Source organism: Heliangelus exortis, chromosome 2, assembly GCF_036169615.1.
Source record: "Heliangelus exortis chromosome 2, bHelExo1.hap1, whole genome shotgun sequence".
Taxonomy (NCBI): Eukaryota; Metazoa; Chordata; class Aves; order Apodiformes; family Trochilidae; genus Heliangelus; species Heliangelus exortis.
In genome coordinates, this window is record NC_092423.1 from 89,825,235 (window position 1) to 89,840,917 (window position 15,683).

The 15,683-nt window shown below is 41.3% G+C and overlaps 1 protein-coding gene across 1 annotated transcript in view; it reads right to left on the minus strand.

The window, feature by feature from the left end:
- Positions 1-414: 414 nt before the first annotated feature.
- Positions 415-15,683, minus strand: part of LOC139792943 (dynein axonemal heavy chain 5-like) — a 158,560-nt gene continuing 143,291 nt past the window's right edge. Inside the window, exons 75-77 of the mRNA XM_071736920.1 lie at positions 8,767-8,975; positions 3,021-3,242; positions 415-1,692 (exon numbers count right to left, since the gene is read on the minus strand). Coding sequence (XP_071593021.1) covers positions 1,474-1,692; positions 3,021-3,242; positions 8,767-8,975 — 650 coding nt within the window. The 3' untranslated portion in view covers positions 415-1,473. The remainder of the gene's footprint in view (positions 1,693-3,020; positions 3,243-8,766; positions 8,976-15,683) is intronic.

Genomic DNA, 15,683 nt, shown 5'->3' on the forward strand with positions numbered 1-15,683 from the left:
TTGAGCAGGTGGCTACACTTGGTAAAATAATCTCAGCAGCACTCTGTGTGAAAGAAGTGCTGCTCCCAGCTCAGTGGGAGAAAGGGAGCCTGTCTGCTGTCCCTGTCTGCTCTGCTTTCTGAGAAGAAATCTGGCACTTTCTGCTTAGTTGTGGGTGGGAGTGTGAACCTCAAACTTCTTCACCAAAAAGAGCTCTGTGATTGCAAACTTCAGGGTAAAAGTGGTTATGGGAAAGGGGGAGCTACTTTCTTAGACACCAGCTGAAAGGAAATGGAAGTGTTTGTCCAAAACCTGAAAGTGTTTGTAAAGAGGAAAAAAGCGATTAACAAAGCACTCACTGCAAGTCCTTCTTTCATAACATCCAACAGCAATTTGTTTTGCTTTAAATTTGTGCTAGTGAAAAAGCCAGACACATTTTCTGCCAATAGTTGTCTGTTTATTAAAAGAGAACTAGCAATTACTTTTTGATTACAGGATAGAAAGCAATGGTGATAACAAACAGAGATTACATCAACAAGTTCAGGTAAATGTACTCCCAGAACTGGCTTGTGTGTCTTTCCTCCCCCTCCCCCCAACAGCACAGCTAGGAAGAAATCAGAAAATCAGAAATTGATGCAAAATACAGGATAAAAAGCAGTTAAGAGGTTTGAGTTTGAAGGATTCAGGCACTAACCCCTAGCAAATACTAGCAGATCTAAACTGGTGTTCAGATGTGTTTACTCTGGGAAGAGTTTTGAAACTTGTATTGCTAATAATGGGTGTTGGGGACATCGTCCTTATAATGGGATGTAGTTTTAGAAATTAATTAATGTGTGTGAAGGTTGCTACATCTGCAAAGAGAATGTCGCCTGTTTATACAAATTCTGTGATCGTTAGCATGAACAAGGGACTAGGTAAGGAAGTGGTGGCATCCATTTGTAAGGCCAGCCAGTAAGGTTACAAATGCAAAATCAAAGGAACTGTGCATTGGATTACATGCAGATGAACAAGTTTCACTGCATGTTCCACTCATTTGTCATTACAGCTTTAATAGTGTGATGGATTATAAGTTTTTAACTACAAAGTGGAATTTAAAAAGAACTATATTATGAAGAAGCCTTGCATTAAGAAGTAAAGATAACATCTACAAAAGAACCACCATAAATGTAAGAGCAGTTGCCACTATCATAAGCACCTTTTTCCTAGTGTTTCGATTATGAGCAAGGTAGCTGATTATATTGTCACTTGCTTTATAGCAGTTGTCAGATTTTACAACTAAAACTGTTTTCCTTTTGAAACCCCCAGGTTAAGCACATTTATAATTTTTGCTGCGAACAGAGTGAACTGATCTATGCACAGTTAACAGAAGCTCTCTCTGTCACTCCCACACTCCTATGAGAAGGTAGCTGCCACTTTGTCAGTAACAGCAGAAGTCCTACTGCTTGCAGATCAATCTTCCTAGTTGATTCTTTCTCTACAGCTGCCTGTTGCTCCTTATTTTGAATTGCAGAGCAGTGCAACTCCCCGTAAAGTCCAATGATCAGGATGCTGCACTGTTTTCAGATCCAAAGAGAAAATGTATGTCAGGTCTGTTCTCCGAGGCTTTTTGTAGACAGGGCAGGAGTACAGGCTTCCTTGTTGCTTCTTTGAGTCATGTAGTGCTGTTGTGCTAACAGCATACACATGGACTACAGGCAGACTTGTGAACAGCACCTGAGAAAGTTAAAAGAGGCGCGGGGTGCTGTTTTAGAGAAGCAGGACTGGGTCTCTGAACTGTAAATGCTGGAACTTGATTCAGTGCTGGCCTTCAGATGGAGCAGCAGCACTTCAGCACAGAGAACACACAACTCACTGCTGCAGTCACCCTAACTTTAAGCCAGTGGTAGCTCATGGACAAGAGATGTCAGGAAGCCCGCAAGAAAGCAGCAGAAACCTCAACACCATGGGAGTAGGTGGAAAAACAGCAGGGTGGTTCTAGGAGGGAAAGAGAGCATTGTCTTTTTTCCCATCCTTTGCCCCTTTGGGTAGTGTTCCCCATTCTTTACCTACCTCCCCTTTCCTGGATAGCAGGAACAACAAAGCCCAAGCTGCATTTACCTTGCATTTGTTACCCCTGCACTGCTGTCAGTGGAACTTCAAAGATCCAAGGTGCCTCTTGGGTGTTTTTCCAGACTAGATCCCCTCAGGTCTTCAGCAATATAAATTATCCATTGGCCAGGAAAAAATAAAAGACCTGAGTCCAAGTGCAACATGAAGGGCTGCTGAGAGCTTGAGAGCATTTGCATAAACTCCATGTTTGAAGGTGTCTTTTGATAAACCAGGCAACAGCTGTCACCAGAAGCTACAGCTGGCAAGGTCTGGTCTGGAAAAATTTGCTTTTAGCCAGACCCAGGAGTGTTTTACTTATGGAGAGAAATTAACCTCAACTCCAATTTCAGAACAGTTTATCACTGGTCTGGAATAAGTTTACCAGTGCAGACAATGGAAGCTTTCCCTGGGCAGTGACCACAGCATCTAATCACTGCTCCATAGCTAGGTTTTAAATCTACTGAGTCACATCAGTAAAAGGTAATTCCACACATAGGTAACTGAGCATAAGCCCAGAACTAATACTCTTCCTCCCATTCAGAAACAAATGCCAGGGATTTCCAGTTATCCAAACACTGACCTCTACATCAGCTTCATCCAACCCAGTCCTGGGCTTTGGAAGTCATCATAGGGTCCTACTTGTTCAGTCAAAAGAAGGCTGACTGTGTGTTGTGCTATTTTATTTGAATATAGCTGTGCTGCTAGAGCCCCTGAAGCCAAGGAGCCCAGCATCTGGTCTGCTCTAGTGCAGCTCATCCTAAATTCCTTTTCTGACAGAAGCCTTTATGTTTGGTCCTGGTGGGTTAACACTGGGTCCTTTTGCCAGCCCTGCAGCTGTTTTAACTTCATAAAGCCTAGTGTGAAACCACTGCTGCAGGCACTCAAAATGCTCCCTGGTGTTCTCTGAGCACATCAGATTATGCCACAGTCACTGATGCTCACTTGATCCTTACCTTTGGTGCTGACTCCACCAGTTTACTGTTTCTGCGGTCCCAACCTGCCCCTTCCAGGAAAAGGCCATATATGTAAACCCCACCAACGTCAGCAGGAGGAGGGCCAGTAACATCTTCTTTCATCATCTTCGTCACTTCATTGTGTAAAACAACACTGTCAAGTGCCCAACCTTTTGCCAAATTCATCCGAGTTGTCTCTTGCCTCATAGCAGTTAGGAATCCCTAAGGAGACAGAATATGAGAGTGTTTTAAAATACTTGAATTTACCCATTTCCCCATTCACTCAATTTTTTTCCCCCTATACCATAGTGACAGCAGTGGTATAAAACCTCATCCCACAAAATTTGACCTGCATGTTAAATTCAGTTGTGTAAATCCAGTGGTTTCCTACATTTCCCCAATGCCACATGGTTTTATACATTTGGTGTGCAGCTGTTGGTGCTGAGAAGCCACCAAACTGGCTTGTTTAACATATCAGAAGCTGCATGTATATCTCAACTCACCTCTTTATACCTATTTTACAACCAGCCAGATGAAGAGAGGTTTACAAGGCTGCCAGATTAATGTGTTTTGTGAGGTTCCAAATACAGGTAATTGCTAAGCCACAAATAACCCTGGTATTTCCTGTGCTATATTACTCACCATTTCTTATACCAACACTGTAAAATTGCTTTTCAGTCAACAAATCAGGAAGTGTTTTATAGAATACAACAGAAATATAAAGTGGAATCCCCCAATTAAAAAGTGAAAAATGCCTCTGTCACTTGGCTCAGCACAAAGCCTTAATATGCCACAATTACATACTAATTGTAGACACTAGCAAGATAAACTCAGAGCACTTCAGCAGCACAGAATGAAACTCACTCTCCATTCTAAAGAGCAAAAAGCTCATGATATGGCACAGGCTACCACAAGACAAGTCTGGCTGAGGATGCTGCTGAGCTTCTCCTGTAGAACTGTCCATGTGCACGCTCACTGCTGTACATGGGTGTTGGGAACAAGGAGGGAAGACAAGTGAGCAATCAATGTGATTGATAAACAAGCTTCAAATTTATTGAGGGTTCAGCGTTCCATTTATACTGTTTTTGTTAATTATGCCTATGAGTCAGTTACTGATTGGCTATTACAAAAAAGTTACATTTGCACGCCCCCCCACATGGAGATTTTCCACTCAGACCCATACCTTGTTTACTTGCTATCTTACTTTTTCAAACTCTGTAACAAAACCACCAAGGACACTGTGTCCTTGCCATGTCTGTTTACCAAGCCATTCTCCAACACATGGGAAGTAACTTAGCCCTAAAAGATAGGAGGGCATAGACAGCTTTGCACCTCCAGTAGGTAGGCTGTGGGTGTACACCTTACTTTACCCTTTGGAAACCCATCTGCATAGCCATGAGAAGAATGAACAAAACACAAATACTGAAGACACCAGAGCAAGAGCAACTTACTGGGAGGGACAGTGAGGAAGGAAGAAGTTTCAAGGACAGATTTCAGAGCAGAGAAATGTGGTGACTGGAGACATACCAATCCACCTGGGGAACACCCAAAGGTGGGTATTAAGAGAGCCAACAGCACAGCCAGGAAGAAATCAGGAGCAATGAGGGAACTGAATGATTTTTATTTTGAACAGTTTTATTTTTCTTCAGTATTCACAGTGCAGGATGCTCTGTTGAGCTACTGCCAGGGCCAGAGGAATGTGAAGGAGTCAGATGAGGGAACATGAGCATGTTGGTGTCCTGAATGCCAAGGCCAGTCTGGCTGTACAGACGGGAGTACTGGTTGCCCGTGCTCAGCGCTTTGTAGCCACACACCGGCCTTCCAAGTTTCAAGAACAAGAGAGGACATTGACAAACTCAGATGTTTCCATTAACTGACATTGGTGGCTTCTCATTAATATCGTACCAGAGACCTCAGGAGAAGTGTTTTAAAGAGGTTTGGTGATAGCACAGATAATTGTAATTACGTTTGAAGTGGTTGAGGACTCTAGCATATAGCTAAGGGAGACAGGATTAAAGGCCCAGTTCCTCTATCATAAATGCCATTAAATGAAAGCAGACTCCCTGCAGTTAATTTGTGGTATTTTATTTTGTAGAAACGTGCTGGTAGCAATAGTTTAAAACACATGAGGAGTTCACTGGCAGAAGGCTCCAGAGGGCTACTGGATGCCAGATAAACTGAAATATTAAAGAAAGAAGAGCCTAAAGAGGAGAGGACAGAGCAACGACTGCATTAAGGGAATCAGTTCAAAGGCACTGTGGAAACACTAGAATAAAAGTAAGCTCAGAGCTGGGAGTTGTCTTCAGGGATAAGATTTAGGCTGCAGACTATTCTTACAGAGATTGCAGGACCTATATGTTGTCTGCCATGGGACTTGTTACACTTATCTGCTCATTTGAATGAATCCCAGACAGTGTTTGAAGACTACAGCTGTGAGCTGGAGGCCCAGCTGGGTGTCCCAAAGCTGGTGAATGGCACAACAAACAGCAAGGAAAAAACAAATGGCTTGAGGTGCCACACTAGAGCTGAGGGCTTGGGTCTGCCCAAAACCCTCTGTCATGGACAAGACGGACCACTTGCCATGATGTTTTGATCTCTGCTAATTTTTGCCCCCTCGTTCCTTTTTTGTTTGTTTCTGTGTTAAGTTCGGTTTTGGTTGGTTTGTTTGTTTGTTTGGGGTTTTGGGGGGGTTTGGGGGGTTTTTGTTTGCTTGTTTTTGTGTGTGTGTGGTTTTTTTTTGTTTTTTTTTTTTTTGGGGGGGGGGGGGGGAGGCACATTGAGATTTCAGAAACAGGGAAAATATTTATCCTATTGTCTTTTCCTGAACTTCTCCCTGGCCTGCTCACTTAGAAGGCTGCTAAGGCTTTGTCCCTTTGCCTTGTAACAACCCCTGCAATCTAACTCGGAATCTTCTAGTGAGGGAGAAGCAGGCATACATGGAAGAGATGACAGGAAACATGGAAATCACTCAAGTCTATTGCTTTCCCAATCATATTCTCTCCTTTACTTTGTCTAGGAGGTTCCTTGTTTGACACTTGTTTTGCACTTTCTACAGCAAGCAAATTATGGCAGGTTTACTAGAATTAAGTGGACACTGAGGAATGGAAGCATTGTACTTCATATTCTTATTAGTATGCACATTGCTTTGGCATCTAAGGGTCTTACAAATAGGCTGAGGGTTCATTATGCTAAGTCCTATACAACCAGAAAGACAGTTTTGCCTCACAGGGCTAAAATCCATATATAGGACAAGTGACAGCAACTGGATACAGGGATGCAAACAAGGAAACAGTAAAACGTTATCAGCCACAATATGGAAATTGGAAGGTAGCAGTGAGATATGCTCAGTGACAGGGCTACTGAGGAAAAAATCCAGTAACATCAGATTAACTTTCAGGAGGGAAGAAATTCATGGCATTTCTTGTTTTGTTCACCCCAGTTAACTTGGCTGAATGCAGACACACATACAGGGAATCTGGTTTCTTGTACACAAAAGCTTGAGCCTGCTCTCGTTTGTATCACTATAAATAAACATTCACTTCTGTGAAATTACTGAATTTATCCTAGTGCATAAGCAGTCCAAGAGAAAGCAGAATCAGGTCCTGTATTATTTTTTTATTGCCAGAATGCCTCATTCTCCCAGTGCTATAGATCTACTTTATTGTCTTGTGCTATCCCTCGTGTTTATCCATTGATTATAAAGTAAACAGTGAGATCTACACAAGTAGGCATTTAATCCCACAAATGAAAGGTGGGTTTTTTCCTGACAATTTCTCAGGTAGTACAAACAAGCCATTAGAACTGCAAAACTAATACTTTATCACCTCAACTTGCTTGAGAGCGTGAAAATCAATTTGCTTGACATATGAAATACTGATTTTAAACACAGCAATATGACTACTAACAAAATAAGTTAATTAAACGGTGAAGGAGTCTTTGCTCTCGTGAATTTTTTTGTAAAACGAGTCACTCCCACAGCCATTTACAGAAAATGGAGACTATAACAATAAGCATCTGATTCTTAAGCTTGCAATTATCAGCACAAGTAAATTCTTTAATCAGGTAAGCACACCACATTCTTCTATTCTCTGCACACTGTATTTAGGGACTTGTGGAACAACACATTATGCAGTGTTTAATTTTTGTATTCCTGGATGCTCTCTCACTCAGTATGGTTTACTAAATCACAACTTGTTCGGGGGCATTCCACTCTGATTAGCTGGCAGCTCTTTTGAGAAACACAGATGTAAAGATCCAGAAAAACACAGGTTACCCATTTGGGCTCACAAAATTTCAGAACTGGCACAACTCCAAAGCAGAAAAAAAAGCCACCTAAAATGGCCAGTACAAAAATTTCTATCACCTCTTGTTTGTCTGTAGTGCAAAAGCAAACCCCAACAAAAGCAAAAGCCTGTTAGGGTTGCATAAGCCTGATCACTGGAAAAATTACTCAGGAATATTTTATAGTGCCACTATCAATGTGTTGCTAACAAACCAGGTATGGAAGCATCATCATGGAATTGTAGAATGGTTTAGGTTGGAAAGGACCTTGAAGATCATCTGGTTTGAACCCATCCTGCATGGGCAGGGACACTTCCCACTGGACCAGGCTGCTCAAAGCCCCATCCAACCTGGCCTGGAACATTTCCAGGGAGGGGGCAGCCACAGCTCCCCTGAGCAACCTGTGCCAGTGTCTCACCACCCTCACAGTGAAGAATTTCTTCCTATTATCTAATTAAAATCTATCTTCTTCCTGTTTAAAACCATTACGCCTCGTCCCGTCACTACCCACTGTCCTTTCCTTCATATTTTTGCTTAGGAACCCTCTGCTCAGGGTTTCTCTTAGCACATTTCCACATTATAAGGTGGTATCAGCAGACAGCTGACACAGACAGGATACATGATAGATGGATCTTTCCCACCCGTAGTCCCAGACAATATTTGCCACTGTCAGTTTCTCTGTTCTAGGCAGCTGTTTCAGCCAGCTTTTGCATCGCTAACAAGTGCTGAGATTAAAATAGATCTTTAAAATAGCTTTTTGCTAAGGCTTCACAGAAACCTGTTGGCTGGATACTCACAGTGACTCATTTCCACAACACCCACTTCCCACAAACATCTGTGAATCATAAAAAGCTTTAATGAATGTGGATAGCTGTGCAAAGACACTACACATCATATAGGTATGTATACTTTACCTCTTTTAACTCTGCTCTCAGCTGTTCCCTTCTGTGTGTTTCATTTTGTGCCAGATTTTAATTTTAGCTGCTGCATCCAAGAGACTCTTATTTTTTTTTATATGTCTCTGCAGACCAAGTCTGGCACAATTCTGGGGTGGTATAAAAACCAAACTTTCCATTTCAAGGAATATATTTGCAGGGACTGAGAGCCAAGTCCAAATCTCTTCTTCCTGTGTCCAAATGGTGAAACTTACCTTGTTTTGCACTCAAAGGGATTTTCATACAATAAATGCAAAATGCTACTGTAAGGAGGGGAAAGGAGGATAACACTGAAATATGATAGGACATATTTACCAAATTTCCATACCACAACTGAAGCAACCAGAACATGCCTTACGTTATTTCAGTAATGTTATTGTGGCCCAGCAAAATTTTCTTCCATATATATTCAGGTTAATTTATCCTAGATTTATCCTAAAAATTGAATTTAGATTACACATCATACAGCTGCAACTGAGTCAGCTTGGAGTTCTCTCAGGGTCTAATTTAGCTGTTACATAGCAGCTTACCTGTGGGTTAAAGAATCCTGTCATCCAGAACTGATTTGGTCGGCCATCCTGTAGCCAACTGCTGAACTGTTGGTTTCTTTCAAGAAGCTCAGTAAACCAAAATCCTAGAGTGGATGACTCCCAGGAAATCCTAAACCACAGTTTCGGAATTCTGGCATCATACATATTATCTAAAGCATCTTGTAATTCTTCTGACATAATTATGGTTCCTGGAAGATAAGTGAAACATTCAGAATGAACTGTCCCCTTGCTTGCAAAAGCAATTAAAACTATCAAATGACATTCTGAGTCTAATAAGCCCTGTTTTATTGTGCCTTAATTGCACGCCTGTTGCGCCAAAGTCTTATCGGTTTGCGGTTAATTTGCTCAAACTTAGACTTGATTCTAAGTTAAAGGTGACATAATAGACATTTCTTCTGTTATTTTATCAGAAATAATTTTTAAAAAAAAACAAAACAGGTTCTCCTCCCTCACACATAATATTTATATTAGTTATATTCACATTGTGTTCAAAATATAACTAATAATTTTTTTAAAAAATATTTTAGTGGTTTCCACATACACAATCAAGGATAGAATATACTGTGCCACTCATCTATCTCCTAAGCATGTACTGACAGTGATTATATTAACAAAATTCACTGTTAATAATGATAACTTTGTACATTTCCATCATTAAGATTCCCAGTGGGAAAGAAGGACATAGAATAAACCTAGAGGGAAGATTTTATATGTATCTTTTTGGCAGTGGTGGAGTGAATCCATGTATTCCATGCATAGTACTGTTTCCTCCTGTATTTTACAGTGTTTTACTGGCTTTGCTAAGACAATGACTTTTCAGTGACACTCACCATCCTGTCTGCCAGAAGTTTCTACATCTTAACAGTCTGTACTCAGAATAGTACTGAGAGCTGGCATGTGGCCATGTCTCAGAATGTCTTCTCTGTTCCACCTAAAATATGTCAAATTATAGGAACTCTGCTGGTAGCCCCCATTCCAATGAAATGTTTATGTAATACCAGTGCTCAGTGCCTCCTCATATACACAACTGCTTTAACTGCAACAAGCATTACATGACATCCCAAACAGAATTAGGTGGCTTTCACCACAGAATATGTAAAAGAAAGAGGAGTGATCAATTAGAAGAATGCATAGGCTAAACTAAACAGTTGCAATAAAAGTGTGCAAATCTGATATTTTGTCCTATATATAAGTGGCAAACAGACTTCATTCTCAACTAGCAGATAATGACCTCTCATTTAGAGAAACCTCTTTTGTGCAAACATGCTATGAAAAAAATATTAACTTTTACAATACTGCAAATATTAAAACATACTGCCTATCCCACTCTGGTGGTTTGACCCTGTCTGAACACCAGGTTCCCTCCAAGCTGCTCTGTCACTCCCCTCCTCAGTCGGACAGGGGGGAGAAAATACAACAAAAGACTTGTGGGTTGAGATAAGGACAGGGAGAGAGCACTCACCAGTTATCATCACTGGCAAACCAGACTCAACTTGGGTAAATTAGTTTATTACCAATCAAATCAGAGTAGGGCAATGAGAAATAAAAACTGATTTGTAAAACACCTTCCCTTCCCACTCCTCCCTTATTCCTAGACTCAACTTCACTCCTGATTTCTCTACCTCACCCTCAGCAGGGCACAGGGGGATGGGGGAATGGGAGCTGTGGCCAGTTCATCACACATTGTCTCTTCTGCTCCTTCCTCCTCAGGGAAACTCCTCACACTCTGCCCTTCCTCCAGCTTGGAGTCTCTCCCGTGGGACACAGTTCCCAACAAACTTCTCCAGCATGGGGCATTCCCACAGGGTGCAGTTCTTCACCAGCTGCTCCAGCAATCCTTTCCACAGGGCAGGAATTTCAGGAACACACTGCTCCAGCATAGGTCCCCCTCAGGGTGACAAGTCCTGCCAGAAAAGCTGCTTCAGCACAGGTTCCCACAGGAACACAGCCTCCTTTGAGCATCCACCTGCTCCATCATGGGCTCCTCCATCTGTTACAGGTGGATATCTGCTCTGCTCCCCCTTGGACCTCCATGGGCTGCAGGGGGACAGCCTGCCTCACCATGGTCTTCATCACAGGCTGCAGGGGAATCTCTGCTCTGGTGCTTGTAGCACCTCCTCCCCTTCCTTCTTCACTGACCGTGGCATCTGCAGAGATGTTTCTCTCACGTCTCACTCCTCTCTCTAATAAAATAGTCATGCACTTTTCTCCTCTCTTTTTAAATATATTATTCCACCATTTATGATGGGCTCAGGGTTGGCCAGTGGTGGGTCTATCCTGAAGCCAGCTGGCACTGGTTTTATTGGACATGAGGGAAGCTTCTACCAGCTTCTCACAGAAGCTACCCCTGTAAACCACCCGCTACCAAAAATCTTGCCATGCAAACCCAGTACACCCACATTCTTTCTAATGGCTTCATAGACAGGTTCAGAATTATGTTTTGGGGTTAGCTACAAGCCTTTTATAACACAATTAATAAAGTTTCTCTTTGGGTATAAAGCTTCTCTAACATACAACCAAGAGCACCACCATTTAAGCCACTCTGTCATCTCTCGTTTGTCTAGAAAAATGTAATATTGGGCCATACAATCTATTCACTCTCTGGAAGCAGAAGAAATTGGAAGAATTCATGCAACACAGTGGTTTTAACTTTGGAGCAAGCATAGTGAGGGCAGAAAACACATGAAGAGCATGTCTTTTGAGCCCTGGGGATCATTACACTCTGAACTAAGAAAGCAAGAACTCTTTCATCTCTGGTTTTGCCTTCATTCCAAGCTGGCGCAGCCAATTTTCTCCTTCCACAAGGGTTGTGAAAGAGCCACGTGTTCTTTCTTATTCTTGTGACAGGCTGAAGGTTTTCATGTAGGGACATAGAGGCAGTCTCTGCCCTGAAGCCTGGTGAAATCTCTTAGGATGTCTGCCCGCTATGAGTCAGTGCAGCTGCTGAGAGCACTAAGCCAGAGTGTTCCTGAGGATGAGGTATGCTCACAGTTCTGGCCTTGCCCAGAGAGCTGCATAAATATTCCTAGTGAGTGGGTGTCATCTCTGGCAGTAGGCTTGAATTTCAGCACTAAATGACATCTGTGGGTGCTGGGATGCATTCCTGCAGCTAAAATACTGCGATAAAAATAAAAACATAATTTTAAAAAAAGAAAATAATTGTCAGAAATAAAATTACCGTCACGGGAGAAAAATTATGGCCTCTTCCTGGAGAAAGGTGATACAGATGGTTGAAAAACTACAGTTGACAAACTCAATGAGTAGCACAATGCCACAGGCTTCTCAGATTTAATTTCTGAGAAGCTCAGAGCACTGGGTTCCATATGAAGAGACTGAATGTCCTATGAACATGACAGGTCTTAATCGTCTATGAATCAGATAGGACAGCTGATTATAATTTGGTTATTTTGAGGTTTACTTTGTGACATTCCCTTTCTTGAATGGAATAAAATTAAAGTTCAGTTAAAGATACTAGGGTCCTTAAGTTAAACATTCCATTCTTCAATAATAATATGTATTGCAACCATACTGTTTGCCCACTATACACAGTTTGGAAATTAGGATTCATCTTTTTCACTGCCATAAATTTATATCATCTCACTTCTAAGCCCCATCTAAATCCATCCAATTGCTGTACAGAGAATAAGCCAAATAAAGCTACTCAGGTCCCAGGATAAATAGTTTTTACTGTCAATGAACTGTCACTGTTCTTTTAAAGTGATATGATTTTGGGGTGATTCATTCAATAGATACAATGCTTTGAATGGACTACATCAGGACCTTGTATTATTTCACGGACTTACCCCTTTTCACTACCACACCTATCACAAGTTGAATATAAAAACTGTGGAATTTGTAACAGTGGATCCACATTTTGAAGTTCACAATTAGGAAAGTCTACAAAATGTGTGTATCTCATTTAAATAAGTGGATAAAGTTGGGAACAAAGGAAGGATCTTAAACTCCAGCAGCATGAGCCAAAAAAAAAAAAAAAAAAAAAGTCCAAAAAACCCCACCCCTCAATCCACTGACTGATTTTCTTCCCACAGGCACAGACATGAATAAAGAATAACCAGAATAATTATGTAGGATATAAATGAGATGAGAAGAAGCTAGTTTCTCCACCAAGTAGTTTTCCAATGGCTGGCATCATTATAATAGGACTAGAGATTATCCCTTGAGGACAATACTTGCTAGACAATGAAGCTGTTCAGATAGCCTTTATAGTACACAGAGGGAAAAGCTCAGTGAAAGCATTAATCCATCCTTGACTGTCACAGCTGCAACTATAGAAGTTGATATTTTAAGGGTTTCAATCCCACTCAAGTTAACCTCCCAGACAACCAGCTTTGTTATTGGACCTTGCCTCCACCACCAAGCTGCAACCCCCTCTTCTTCACTGACCATGTTGAAGAGAAAATGCCAACTTGCTTGTAACTTCATCAGCTTTCCTCTCTGTGTCTGATGGCAACAGGTAACTTGCTTGTGCTTTCCATAGAGAAAGCATTATTATTACACCCAAGGTTACAAGGTATACAGAGCATCAGCTAAAACCAACAAAAGCTAATATATGTTTCCCCATACCTAAAACTTAATTTTTTACTTTGTTTTCTTGCTAACTTTAGCGTTTTTCTGCTATCTTAGCGACCACCACTGCCGTGCTGAAAGAACTCAAATTCTTTGCTTCAGGCAGCTCTGTGTGTATTCCCTTCTTTCTTCCCTTGCCACACTTGGGTGCTTCAGCATTTGGAGACAATTCCCAGGGAGCTCCCAGAAGCTCTTTTACCTCAACCATGCTGTTTTAATCCCAAAGCCCCCAACAATTTATCTTGTCCTTTTGGTCCCGGTCTCCAGAACAGGAAGAGTAAATCAGGCAGCCGAGTCTTGCAACACTCTCTCCATTTTTCCCTTGTACACTGTGGTATTGTCTCTAGATGCACTTAACCTTTGCCCCCATTCTGTTTTCTGGGTTTTTTTCCCCACTTCTCTTTTCTAGTGCAGAATCCTCTGATTAAATTCTTCAAGTGAGGAGAGATGAAAGGAACTGAAAAACTTTGAGTAGCATGTGATTTTTCTCACATAGCAGAGCACACAAATCCCAGATTCTCTGCAACAGCTAATTCCTTCAGTCAGTAAGAAGGCAATTTGAAAGTAACCTTGCAAATTGTTCTGAAAACTTACCAGCTCCACTACTAGATGCACTTGGCTGCACCCACTAAAGGACTCAGAGTTAAAATTTTAAAGCAGTAATTTGAAGATGAAAATCCACGCACACCTCCCCAGAAGTAATGCAAATCACTAGCCTGAGCTAGAGCAGTAGAACAGGCAGATAACCTATTTTCTGCAGCCTGTCCTAGCTGTGCAGTGTGTGTGTATTAAAAAAGTTGTTCTGGCTGGCACTATGGCAAGCATATGTAACACTTCTCAATAAGTCCAGAAATAACGTGCCACACTTTGTAAAAGACAACAGGAGGCATTCTGGCATTCTTCTCATGATAAGAAGTAAGTAACTGATGGGAGGTGCTGAGCCATAAGTAGCTATGGCACAAGACACACTAGACTCGGCCCCTCCATTCCTAAAATCATCCAGCAGTGGAATACACAGAGGATCCCTACAAGACTTACACACACTGACTGTAAGAATTGGTGACATAAGAGCTCAAGATCTTTAAGACTGAAAGTCCATTACCAGCACCAGCAGGAAAAACTAAAATTGAGTAAGTGCTAGGAGTCTTAAAGCATTATAAGTAAAGCCAGAGCTTAGTTTGCCAGTGGGAATGAGTCCATACTCCTTCAGTTAATGGGTAATTACCTTTTCTGTGCACTCTGGCAAGACTGGTTTCCTGAGGTTAAGTTTTTTTGCCACATAGATTAAAATAATCAGCTACCTCTTATAGCTCTTTTGGAGTTTATTTATATGCCTCTTATAAGGTGTTATGTACAAAACCCAGAAATTTCTTTTAGATTCATGGTGCAAAAAAGATTCTGATATTCTGAGATAGAAAAAGAATAGTGAATCTCTACCTCACTCTTTTAGGGGCTTAACACATGATTTTTTTTTTTTTTTTTTTTTTTTTTTTTTTTTTTTTTTTTTTTTTGTGTGTGTGTGTGTGTGTGTAGGAATTCTAAGTGTTTCCTATTGGGTATGTAGAACCATATGCTACCTCACGTCTACATGAATTTCTGGGGGTTTCAGCGTGTGCTTATATGAATGACAATCAGGAAGTACCTAAGGATAACATGCTGGTTAGCAATGCAGAATCCAGATGGTGAGGAGCTCAAAGCAGATAAGGAAATAATTTTTAATAAGGTAGCAAACCAAGGACTGAGATGTAAAGAAACAAGTGAAATACATCAGTATTCCTTAAGGACTTGTTATTACCAGTTATGATTCAGCTTTGTCTGAATCATAAAGTTTAAAAAAATGTTAGAAAGATAGAAAAAAATCCGTAAGTTTTTACTCCTTCATACCTTCTGCCTCAACAGTGTCACCTGTATTTTCTTACACATCTCAGTCCAATGTAAACATAAACCTAGTGTATTCATTTTATTGATTTTTCATGCATACAACTTATGTGACATTTAAAGAACATTGTCTTGGGCTAGTCTGGTGGTGTTTTGGAAAAGAGGGGGCCAGAGGGGTGGCTCCTGTGAGAAGCTACTGGAAGCTCCCCCGATTCCAATGCTGACCCTGACTGCCCAAGGCTGAGCAGAAACAGGAAGCTGGATGTGCCTCTGGGAGTAACATATTCAAGAAAGGGAAAATGAAAATGCAAAAAATATAAATGATTCACAGAGGACAGGAGGAGTTGAGAGCAATGCCAGAGCAATGACACCAACTCGGTGAAGAAGGAGGGGGAAAGGTGCCCGAGCAGAGATTTCCGTGCAGCCCATGG